The sequence below is a fragment of the Arvicanthis niloticus genome, chromosome 14 (assembly GCF_011762505.2).
Source record: "Arvicanthis niloticus isolate mArvNil1 chromosome 14, mArvNil1.pat.X, whole genome shotgun sequence".
Classification (NCBI taxonomy): Eukaryota; Metazoa; Chordata; class Mammalia; order Rodentia; family Muridae; genus Arvicanthis; species Arvicanthis niloticus.
This window is the reverse complement of record NC_047671.1, coordinates 72,661,318-72,674,028: the sequence shown is the minus strand read 5'-3', so window position 1 is coordinate 72,674,028 and position 12,711 is coordinate 72,661,318. Positions and strand designations below refer to the sequence as shown.

Below are 12,711 nucleotides of genomic sequence, written 5' to 3'. Positions count from 1 at the left end.
GAAATGGAAACAAGAAAGTAGGTCTCCTAAGAAGAAAAGAAAAGTAGGCAAAGCTGACTGCCAGCTTGCTCAGCTTGATCTAAGTCCTTGATCCAAACACTGTCCCTTCTTGATATGTTTAGAAGAATAATATTCTTTCAGAATTTAGTGTTCATCAAAATGAGGAAAACTTCCTCTTTGACTGGATTCTGTAAAATTTTTTTAAGTGGGCTTAATTTGAAAAAAAAATTAATTCTTTTTATCTTAACTATTTACTATGAAAAATTGAATTCTTAGTCATCAGGTTTTTGACTGGAGATGAGGAGATAAATCAGAAATCTAGAGATCTATTAGCATATGAACCTCCTAAACTCCTCTCATCCTGAGTTGCTGGACACTTGTGTATCCATGTATAATCACACTCGTACTCTAGGGAGATAAGAGCTTTTCTCCCACAGACACTGAATTGTTAAGTTAACATTTAAGGGAAAAACCGCCTAACATGTAGGAAATAATGCTTCTTGTTACCAGAGCTGACACTTCAGCTGTTCTTCCTTCTCTAGCTGCTCCTAAAAGCAATTCTTCAAGCTTTCTTTGTTGAGTCCTTTCCACAGCTACAAGAGAAAAAAAATATATATCTTAATGTACGGCAGTGGTTCTCAACCTTCCTAATGCTGTGACCCTTTAATATAGTTGTGTGACCCCCCCAACCATAAAATTATTCCATAGCTACTTCATACTATAATATGCTACTATTATGAATCTTAATGTAAATATGCGATATGCAGGATATATGGCATGACTACTGGGGTGGGAGTGAGACCCACAGGCTGAGACTGCTGCTCTACAGCCAGGTGTCATCTCACTGGCAACTCATTACAAAGATGTCAGAGGACCTGAGGAATCCCCAGCACTCACACTGGACAGCATACAACCACCTATTAACTCCAGCTCCAGGGGATCTGACACCCTCTTCTGACTTCTATAGGTACCCACCACACACACATGGAACATATTATGCAGACACACACACACACACACACATAAACTCATATAAAAACAAATACTTAAAAAAAAACAAATAATAAGTTGATCACAATATAGAAAAATACAAATATTTGAACTGAAACTCAAATACTGTTAGATTTGGGAGTTCAATTCAAAGACACTAGGGATTTACTCATTGTAAGACTTAGCATAGCCGGGCAGTGGTGGCGCATGCCTTTAATCCCAGCACTTGGAAGGCAGAGGCAGGCGGATTTCTGAGTTCGAGGCCAGCCTGGTCTACAGAGTGAGTTCCAGGACAGCCAGGACAACACAGAGAAACCCTGTCTCGAAAAACCAAAAAAACAAAACAAAACAAAACAAAACAAAAAACAAACAAACAAACAAAAAGACTTAGCATAGGGGGGTTGGAGAGATGGCTCAGCGGTTAAGAGCACTGACTGTTCATTCAGAGGTCTTGAGTTCAATTCCCAGCAACCATATGGTGGCTCACAACCATCTGTAATGTGATCTGATGCCTTCTTCTGATGTGTGTGAGGACAGAGGCAGCACCCACACATACATAAAATAAATAAATCTTTTTTAAAAAGACTTAGCATAAACAATTATGAGCTTGTGATGATCAGGGTTAGCCAGTGTTCACTGTCTCAGTGGCAGCACAAATCGCTCACGTGTTTTCTAATGCAGTAACACAGCAGACAAACTCACCTACTTAGTATTCCTGACTCATTAGATGTCCTGTATCTAATCACAGGGACCGAGCAGACTGAAGGATGTTCAACCAAAATGTACAACTGTCTTTCCAACCAACCCCTCCTCACACATGCGCGCACATGTGCACACATGCACGCGTGTACACACACACACACACACACACACACTTGTTGAGATACAAGTCTCACTGTGGAGCTCTGTGGGCCTGGAACTCACTATAAAGACCAAGCAGGCTGCAAACTTGAGGCCACATTCCCTTCCTCAGTCATAGCTACCCCTCCTCACAACAGTCAATATTACATAAAGCAGAAGCTGGTATGCTGTCTCAAACAACAGGGACTCGGAGATACAAGTACAACATGAAATTATGCATTAGATCCAGATTGGGAGATGTCATGTAGACAACTGATAAAATCTGTATATGAAATGTGCATTATATTACAAAAGGCTGAGCATTCCTTATCTAAAATTCTTGAGTTTAAAAAAAATTGTAAACTTTTAGAGTTTAAAGTTTCAGAGATTTTTGCTTGTTTGTTTTGTTTTCTAGATTTTGGAATATTTGCAAACTTTACTAGTAAACTGTTCTTAATCCAAAATTAGACATACTCAAAGGCCCTTAACTTTTTAGGCATACTGACATCCAAAAGTTTTAGAATTTAGAGCCATTCCAATTTCAGTTGGGGATGTTCAGTGTGTGAATTAGATTTATCTATTTTATTGTATATGCATGAGTGTTTTGCCTTCATATATACACCGCATACGCATATACCATGTGGGTGCTGGGATAAAGTTGGGTCTTCTGTAAGAACAACATGTGCTCTTAGCTGCTGAACCATCTCTGGAGCCCCTTGATTTGTCTATTAGTGCTCTATTTTCTGATGTTGATCATTATGGAGTCAGCCTTTGGCATTCATGGGTTCTATCTCTGGGTTTAACCAATCACAGGTTTAAATGAAATACAATACAAAGAGTCTGTCCTGAACACCATTCCTTGCCAATATTCCCAGAGCAGGATACAACGGTTTACACAGCATCACACTGTATGGGTACCATGCATACTCCAGAGACTATCAGATTGATTTTCCACAGGGATATCTGGACTGTCCAGTGAGGACAGAGGAGGCTTCTGCACAAAAGTGCTGGGACAACTGACACTTATGCAGGACAGGGCTCCCTCATAGCATATGCAACTTTAACTCAAAATGGAGCACAGGTTTATAAAAGCCAAAACTCTTAAGATAGAATATCTTTGTGACATTAGACTAGGAATACCAAAAGAGAAGAACAAAGGGAGGAAGCAGATCAATGGTTCCTCATCAATCAATTAACATATCCATATCAAATTGAACTTTTTAAAAAGTTAAAAGGCAGCCTCCAGAACAGGAGGAAATTTTTTAAAAATCATATGTCTGAAAATGGCCTTATATAAATAGCAAATGGTGACTTAATGGTGTCTACAAGTAGCATTACATCTGGGGAAGGTGATCTCATCAGAACAGAATCACTCACTTAAGTCTCTATCTTCTATTTCCCAGGCTAGAAGCACATGAGCTGACAAATGACATTACCTGTGAAGTCATATGAGCACAGCTTGGGTTTCAGAGGAACCTTAGAGCATGTCTTCACAATCCCCCATTAAATGTCCACCTGTCAGACTAACCCAACATCCAGTCTATCAGGAAAAGCTCAGCCCTGGTTTCCCATGAGAAAGTCAAATGACAGGACAGGATCAGAAACAGTTGCCTCACCTGTCGGTAGATCACAGTGTGTTGAAGGGTAAAGACCATACCCAATATGAGCCACGAGCCCTTCCATTGCACGCTACAATGGCTGGCAGATGATAAGTGTGGATCTGGTTATTCACTGAAACCAGTGAGCTCAAGTGAAAGTACTGACCTAAGATGTAGGACAAAAGTGTCACCCTCCAAGATCAGCTAAAGGCAGCTGGATGTGACCAGTGCAAAGAAAGATCAGTTCAAAACCACCAAAGTGTGCAGTTATGTGTTGATAACAATTATCTAATATAGGTGCCTAACAAACAGTCGCTATTTTTATAACTACAGTATAAGCAAGATTTCAATTGATTAGAAAATTGTTACAACTGAGACTATAGGTTTCACATGAATAAAAATACTAATAATTATAGTTACAGAGTTAACACCCTTAAATACAAAGTTGTATCACCTTTCTCTGAATTGCAAGAAAGAGGAACAGGATATGTGTGAAGGCACAGCTGTAATTTCCAGACCTTATGTGCAAAGTAGAAATTACCTGGTCTAGCCTTACAGCAAAGCCTGGACCATCAAAGACTAATCCTATTACCTAAGCCCAGAAGTGGTTTTGTTTTAAACTGTAGTGGACAAATTTCTCTGTACTATTCAAGGCTAATATATCTTCTTAAATGCAATTAAATCTCTGGTGTCCATAGCAATTAACCCGATCCATCAAGAAGTGAGTGCTGATACTACAGCATGGTGAGGCCCTGTGGACGCCGGAATCTGCTGTGGAATGGCTGACAAGTCCAGCTCGCAGCGTCTCCGCCTTCTCCTGGGCACTCTCATCGCCTCGCTGCAGCAGCTTATCTGACCACAGCCCTCAGGTCTGAATTTTCTACCCCTCATTTGTTATGTACTGAAAACGTAATTTTAAGCAGCTATGTTCTTTTGTAAGTGAAGATTTGAATAGTCATAAAGCAAATGCTACAGCTTGGAGGTGAAATGTCCCCCAGTCTCTCGAATCTGAACACTGGGTCCCCAGCTGCTGGCTGTGTTATGGGGGGGCCATGGAACCTTTGAGGTGGGACCTCAAAGAGCAAAGTGGGTAGTTGAAATAAGCCTTGAGTTTCATAACCCAGCCCCGCTTCTGGCCCTCCCTCTGCTTCCTATTCCTCCACAGTAAAAGAACAATCCCATCACATGTACCCAGCACCATGGAGCCACTGCCATGACTTCCTGCCATAGTAGATTTTATCCCCCTCACATTGTGAGCAAAGTACATCTTTCCTTTGTTAGGCTGCTTCTGTCAGCTACCGTGCCACAGCAACAAGTAATTAGCAAAGTGAGGGAACAAAATGACACTAAGCAATGGCTTTGTAATGACATAAGAACAGAGGGATTTGCTGTCATCTACACTGGTGCCGTAGAGCTGTGTTTATGCACCTGTGGCCTTAGCAATAACAAAACAAAACACGATGCTTACCCTCAAGCATGTGCCTGATTTCTCTATCATGGGTGGCTTCTTTTGCTGTCTGCCCACTTCCATTTACAATTGTAGTATCAGCATTGTATTCTAAAAGAAGCATTACCAGCTCCTAAATAAACAGAGAAATTATTTTAGTTGTTATCAAGCTACTACTTTATTATGACAATCCTTTTTCAAATTAGTGATTGCTATAATTTCTAAAATAGAAAAAATATGTCAGAATCTTCATATCAAATCGATTATGTCTACAAAAATTCTGCTAATAACCTATTATTACTTAAACAACTCCCAACTCACAATCAATATATAACCAATTTCTTTAGTTGACTTTTAAAAGTAAATTATCTAGGGGTAAAGAGTCAATTCAACAGTTAAGGGCCCTTGTTGCTTGTAGAGGACGCAGGTTCACTTCTCAGCATCTATAGGATGGCTCACAGCCACTCGTAATCCCTGCTCCAAAAGGCATGGACACAGGAGACATTAACCATGCTGGCAAAAATTCACACACATAACGTGAGAATTAAGTAAGTCTAAAAAAAACCTTTTAAGTAAATTATCCAGTTATTTTATTAAAATAATGTATGATTAAGCTAATATAAGCAAACAAAATCACAACTTAGAGAAAATTTAGTATATTCATTCATCTTTATAAGGACTAATGAGAGTAAGAATTTCTTGAATACTTACATTTTTATAAACTAATTTTAGTATTTTAAATATTTTCTAAAGTAGGAGGAGTAATGGGACAAATCACAGTGAAAGAAGTCAATATTCAGCAAAGAAAATACTACTCGGGCTTACACTCGTGGTTAGCTTTTAGGACTTCCAAATGACCAGTAATGGAGGAACACATAAGTCCAGCAGCACTGGAACACCACACAACCTTAGGCAGTGACACAGAGGACCCAGACAACAGACACATGGCTATGCCCTAAGATCCTGCTCCCAGGGAGGGCAGCCACATTCACCCTGAAACACACGGAGGGAGGTCTGTCTTGTCACGCTGTCCTATACTTTCCTCCTTCAAGGCCATAAAATCTCCTATATTATTTTTAAGTGTTTATACAGTAGAAATACTTAACTAATGTTTAAACTATAACAAACAAAAATACATCTACTATCTTTGTTACTAAGTGACAACCACAAACATTTCAGCGTATTTCTTTCCAGACTGAGTTCTTCCAAGTAAGCTGAGCCTTCCTATGTAGCCCAGGCTGGCCTTTGCTTTATCCAGGAGATAAGGCCATAGGAGATACACAGGGAAACAGTTAGGAAAAGTAGTAGTATTTTAGTAAAGGAATTTTTTTAAGGACACCAGTATTACGTGTCATTTTAGAGGTAATGGTTCATGAAAATATTTCATGTGAGAAAATGAAGAGCCCAGAACCTGGTAAAAATTATTTAACAAAACTGTGGTAGTGGTGACACACACCTTTAATCCCAGCACTTGGAAGAGGCAAGCAGATCTCTGAGTTCAAGGGCAGCCTGGTCTCAAAGTTAAGTTCCAGGGCAGACAGGGCTACACAGAAAAACTTTGTCTTAGAAAAAAGAAAATTATAAATCATGTATTTGGTAAGAGACTTGTATACAGAACATACAAAGGACTTTACAACTAACAACAAAAAGTCCAATTTTAAACTACAAAGGGAGAGCATGGCAGCACGTGCCTGTGAGCCCGGCACTGAGGAGGCTGAAGAAAAAGGGTCATGAGGAGTTCAAGACCAGCCTGAGTTACATACTGACATCTTCTCTCAAAGACGAAATAGATCATTTTTAAAATAAGTAAAATGGGTAAGATAGCATTTGAACAATCTGAGCCGCCCCCACCCCAGACTTCCTAAATCAGGGCTCCAAGCCTACTTAGCCACCTCCAGCTATAGAAAGCAAGCTCTCAGAAAAAAATAACTAGTATCAAAATACAGATGTGTTATGCAGAGTCAAAACCAGAACTCCAGAAGGCACTCTCAGGGACTGGTATCTGCATTTATCCCACTGACATCACTGAGACACCCAGAGAGACAAGTCAGGGACGATTTCAACGTCTCAGTAGACAGAAGTGGCTTGTGTTTTTAGGGGCATTGCAGAGTAACTCTCCTTAACAGTTGAGAACTTTCTGTAAGCTCAACTGTGCTGCTCTGTGACCCATCCAAGGCCACCTGCCTTCTGTAATGCTGCAGATACAAAACAGTTCATCATCTTCCTCATGCCTCAAGATCTGGTACTCTTCCTCTAGTCCTGAGGTGTCCCCGGTGCTTGAAGAAACACCAACTGCACTTACATTTCCCTCAGTTCGAACCTTTCAGTACCTCCCCAAATTCTTATTATTGGCTTTCCTCATGCATTCAACACCATAAAAGGTCCTACAGAGAAAACATCCCTAGATACCGAATACTAAAGGGAGAATGGAAACCTACCCTGTAGGGAATAGACCTTAGCATTAGGGGTTGGGAGAGGTGCTGCAAAAACCTTGCAAAGTCAAGGCTCTGATGAAATTGAAATGGAGATCATAATGCTCACTGGGATAACCCAGTCTAAAGGTCAAAGTAGAATTTCTAAAGGGCCAGGAAAAGGCCTGAGGGATGAGGCTTAGATGAAAAGCAATGAGTACATTCCTACTCCTAGGTATAGAAGGCAGAAAGAGTCCACCGTGAAGTAACTGGGCACTAGTGCAGGCACTGCACGGGGCTTCAGTGTGGAGCACGGGGAGTTCCCCTATAGATGCAGACATCAGAGACCTGAAGCAGGCAAAGCAGCAGACAGGAGGATCTGGATGCCTTAAGAGAAGCATGGAGTGGAATCACAGGTTCTAAAATAATCCCCTAGGAAGATCAAAGGAAGTCAGAGGAACAGACTGGTTGGTTGAGGTGGAACATTTCCAAAGAAAAGAGAATGTTAAGAAAAACACAGGAAAAGGCCTCTAAGGGAAGAACCATCAAAGCAGCCAGAGAAGCAGCAGGAGACAGACCATGCCGACTCCTCCCAGAGAAGTGCTCAGCTTGTCAGACTGCAAAACATGAAAATAGAAACCCTGAGACTTAACAAACCCCCAGCAATATCCCAGAGAATGCAGCTAAGTGACAGCACTGAAACCCAGACTGGAAAGGGAACCAGCGGAGCTGAAAGGAGCGGGATTCTTCTAAACTCTGAGACAAAGTCCTGCTCAAAGCAGGCTCAGTGTCCACACTATGTAAAGTCGACCACAGCCCCTCGCTTCATGCCACCACTCCATCTTCTTACCCTCCTCAGCCCTCTGCTCCCCATTCTTGGTGTCTCCTTCCCTCAATGAAGGAAGGATGCAGTCCATTTTCCTCCCTATGTCTGAACAGTAGCCACTTTTGAACATTTATTCATAAGTAAAGATGTTTTGCCTCATCTACTTCTGGCCAAGAAAGCACTTCTAGCAACTTGTCTAATAAGTCAGAAGACTAAAGTCTGTTTGTTCTGGTCCCATGTCTCAGTGAACGCCCACTAAAGGTGGGGACTGCACAGTCAAGGCCCCAGGAAAGCTAACACAGTCGTGTCCCCAGCTGCCCTAGCCCCATCTGTGAGCCACTGTCAGTCACTCCTCCTCGCTGATCCCTTATGATGCTGTCACCATCACACAATACATTTCAGGTGAGGAGAGGAAAATCTCACACCCACAGTGCTTCTGAGCAATTTTCCAAGGAGTAATTTACATTGCATAGATCTTACCCTGTAAATGGACAGGATTCTTTGGCTTTCAGTATATATGCTCCCAGAATTGTGCTGTCATACACACTACCAAATATTAGAACATTTCATCACCCTCAGGAAACCCCATGCCCTAGCAACCAGTTATCCACATTTGGTCTCCGTGGATGTGCCACCTGAACATTTCAATGAAAGAAACATACAGTGTTTGGCTGTATGTTATAGTTCCTTTCACTCATGGTTCTGCTTGGATAGGCACCAATACACCATTCCTCTGTTGCTGAAAGACTTTTCCATTGCCTGCCGGTGTGCCATACCTTGCTTAACTGTTAGAAACTGATTTAAATTTGGGCTTTTTTTTTTTTTTTTTTTTTTTTTTTTTGGTCTGTTATGAATGACACTGTTAAAAATATTACCATGTTGGTTTTTTAAAACTCTACTATAAAGTGGGTTGTAAATTAAAAAAAAAAAAATCACACACAAAAATTAACCAGACTCAAAGGTTATAAAACTCAATGAATTTTTATACAATTAGAATTGGCATTTGGAAATTGTAGAGCTTCACACTGGATTTTATGCTTTCACTATGGAATGTATTTTCATGAATTCAGCCACTACTTAAAATGAAAAATTCCACAACAGAGTTAGAACTGGAAGAACAGTTAGCTGTAAGTCCGCTTCTACAGCTCATGTCCATTATCTGCATTCACTGTTAAACAATCTCAAAACTCTGTGAGGTATGAACTACTATCCGAGCTATGTGTTTAAAGATATGGTACCTGAGCAAGACATTAATAAACGTGTTACATATCTGTAAGAAAATAATTTAAACAGGTGCAAAGTGTAGCCTTGTGTACTATGTAAATTCAACAAAGCTCATGCCATAATGACAATCAACAGCCAAGTTCTACTCAAGTTAGAACTGGACACACGACTGGTTTTTATTTCTGTAACTAGGTCACGAGAGCCAGCACAGCTGACTTTGGTAAATGGAGACTATGCTGTGTGCACAGAACCAGTTAACTCAGTCCTCTGGAAGGGGCTGGAAAGCCAGGCATGACATAATCCCAGCACTCAATGAGTGTGAGGCAGGATTGCCATGGTTTCAAGGCCATCCTGAGCTACAGAGTAAGTTCCAGGCCAGCCTAGGATACAGTATGAGACTCAAAAAAGGTTGGAGGAGGGAGCTGGATACTTATACTTTGGAAAAGACATCTCCATGGAGCTAAGCCTGAGTGTGGCCTATATAAACTTTAAACAATTCTCAACAAGCAAGGACCCCAGTCTTGTGACTTCAGTGAGCTCTGCCAACTACCCAAATGAGCTTCCAAGTGGCTCTTGGCCCCAGAAGAGAACAGTCCAGCTAACACAGTGAATTCAGTCTCACGCCGCCCTGAGCAGAGAGTATAGCTAGGCTATGCTGAGTTCTCCACTAAATCTTAATGATAATCTAGTAGTATACAGCAACAAAACTTACACAGATTCAAAGCCTGAAGGTAAGCAGAGTAAAGTCTTGTGACTCGTGTCAAGGGAAGATGCTCACATCACTAGTAGCACTTTCAGCTGAACATGCGCTAACCTGAAGGTTGACTTCCAGCTGTTCTTTAACAAGAATGGTCAGGTGAGTGTTCTAGCCATGGGGACAGGCATGAGTATCCTGGGAGAGCTTCAGAAATCTCTTAAAAGAGACACTATTGTTCTTGTACCTTTTTTGCTTCTTCTAACATGATTCTGGAATTTTCTGGCTCTCACACCAGATGATACTCTGAGCCATACTCAGAACAAGACAAAATCCCCAGGTGTGTGCCTCCTGCCCTGGCCTTACCTGCCTGGAGCTTCCCGTGGGAAGAACACTGCAATGTGAGCCCCATGATTTAGGTTCCTCCCCGTTGTAACTTCATCTGGAACACTCCCAGTGATTAGACAGCACAGGAATTAACCACTAGACTTATCCCCACCACCAAAAGCTAGAAGACAGTGACCAAAGCCTTCCAAATTCCAACAGGTGATTCCCAAACTATCATTCAAGCAAAATGGCAAAAGTTATTTTTAAATATGTGAATTCTTAAAAAGCTTATATGCCAGGAGCCTTTCCCTGAATGACTGTGCTTAAGACAACTGGGGACCCAGGAAATGTAAACTCTATTCCAGGAGAATGGTGGACAGGCTTCCCAGGACAATGTAACTGCAGCTATAGACTGACAGAGAACCAGAGGGCTAGTCTAAGAGGACATTACACAGGACATATTTCTAGCTAGAGCTAGAAATAGCAGAAAAAGATCTGAAGTGCTTGCAAAGATTTTAATGTTCATTATGTAATGATAAACAGAATTAATGAAGAATATTCAAGAAAGCATTAGGTACAAAAAATAATGAATTATGTAACAAAGAAAACATATATAGGACTCTATGTGGCTAAAGCTAGTATGGTCAGAACAATGTATTTAACTGAAGTCCAGTTACAGATTAAGAGAATGAGAAAGTAAGGAGACCTAGGCAGGGATGAAGGCAGAGAGAAATAAGAGAAAAAACATGCTGAGGAAAAGAGAGTCATTTTTTCCTCAGGAGTATAGATGCTGGTTGATCATCCATGCTTAAACAGGCATCGAGCAGTACTTGAAATTGGTGAGTTATTCGGAGGAGGAAGAAGAGGAGGAGCAAGAGGAGGAAGAAGAGAAGGAAAGGAGATGATGGAGATGATGATGATGATGATGGAGAACATGATGATGAAGAGGAGACGATGAGGATGAAGACACGGAGGAGGTAAGTGGTGAATACGTTGGGGGATGCGAAGGAAATGTGAGAGGGGCTGAGGAAAGGATATGATCAAGACACAGTGTGTACCTGTTAGATTGTGAAAGTAAGTAAAATTCACTTAAACTGTTTATCTGGGACGGGAGAGACCACTGAGCAGTTAAGAACACCTGTTGCTCTTGCAAAAGGCTTGGGTTCACAGCACCCATGTGCTGGCTTACAACAACCTGTAACTGCAGAGAATCCAATGCCCTCTTCTGACCGCCACAGACAGCAAAACATTCATATACATAAAAAAATCATTAAAAAATGCTTATCTGCCAAAAATAGAAATCTAACATTTAAGAAGTACAAGAATCAGTAATGTAAGTACTTTATTTATAAAGAAAAATGTTTAAAAACCCAAGGAGCTGCAAAAAGAATTTGTTCTTGATATGAACCACAAGGGACAGTTGGAGGGTCACCAGTTTTTCATTATAAAGCATCTTAATATTAGATGGTTTTTCAAATTAACTATGTGTACACACAACACACATAGGAGGAATTAAAGAATGCTGAATACTAACTGACCAGATAATGCTTAATCAATATACTAGTAAAATTGGCAAAGCCTGTTTCCTCAGTTAACTGTGTCTCTCAGGACCCACCTAGGATTAGAAAATGAGACTGTGTCTCTTACTACTCTAAAAAGGAACAATGGATGGCGGGTCATACTTTACCTACTCGAGTATAGACAATCGGAGGTCAGCTCAGCTGTGGCAGGTGCAGGACAGATGCGCCAGCTTCGGACAAAGCGCTCCATGGGATTGGGGGTGTGGTTCAATGAAAGGCATTGCCCAGAGTGTATGAGGGTTGATTCCAGCAGCACCAAACACAGTAAGAAAAAGAATTCTGTGACAAAATATGTGCCTAGAGGTTACCTGCTGTTATCTGTCCACTTACTCATTGCCTCAGAAGGCCACAGTCTGTCACTAACTCTCAGTCTGCCAAGCCTTGACTCTCTGACCCTCCTGCTGGACCATTATGTCACCTACTTGGTCAGATCTGACCACGAATGCTTGGAACACTGCTTCCCATTTCAATCAGTGAACTCACATGCAGCAGTCTCTCACAGAGGCCCAGACCACGAACAAGTACTCATTAGTGAGCTCCTCGGTGAGGCTTGTATACTTCATACCCACAATTCCCTCCGGTACAATTACCTCATGCATTTTCTAGCCTTTCATACTTTATCCAATTTAGCATGCTCAGTTACTTTAGTCTGTGGTAACTGGGACATCTTGTCATTTCATACTGGGGTCATCACTTGTCCACACTGCTAAGGACTGTCTTACAATGTCTCAATTACTATCGAAGAAAAGCAGTAAGTGATGGTAAGAAGCTGGG

General features: G+C 41.2%; 1 protein-coding gene across 2 annotated transcripts in view; it reads right to left on the bottom strand.

Moving 5' to 3' along the window:
- Osbpl1a (oxysterol binding protein like 1A) overlaps nucleotides 1-12,711 on the bottom strand; it is a 181,147-nt gene that overhangs the window by 147,586 nt on the left and 20,850 nt on the right. For both annotated transcript variants that reach the window (XM_076912969.1, XM_034517766.2), the window contains exons 5-6: nucleotides 4,897-5,008; nucleotides 508-593 (exon numbers count right to left, since the gene is read on the bottom strand). In XM_076912969.1, coding sequence (XP_076769084.1) covers nucleotides 508-593; nucleotides 4,897-5,008 — 198 coding nt within the window. The remainder of the gene's footprint in view (nucleotides 1-507; nucleotides 594-4,896; nucleotides 5,009-12,711) is intronic.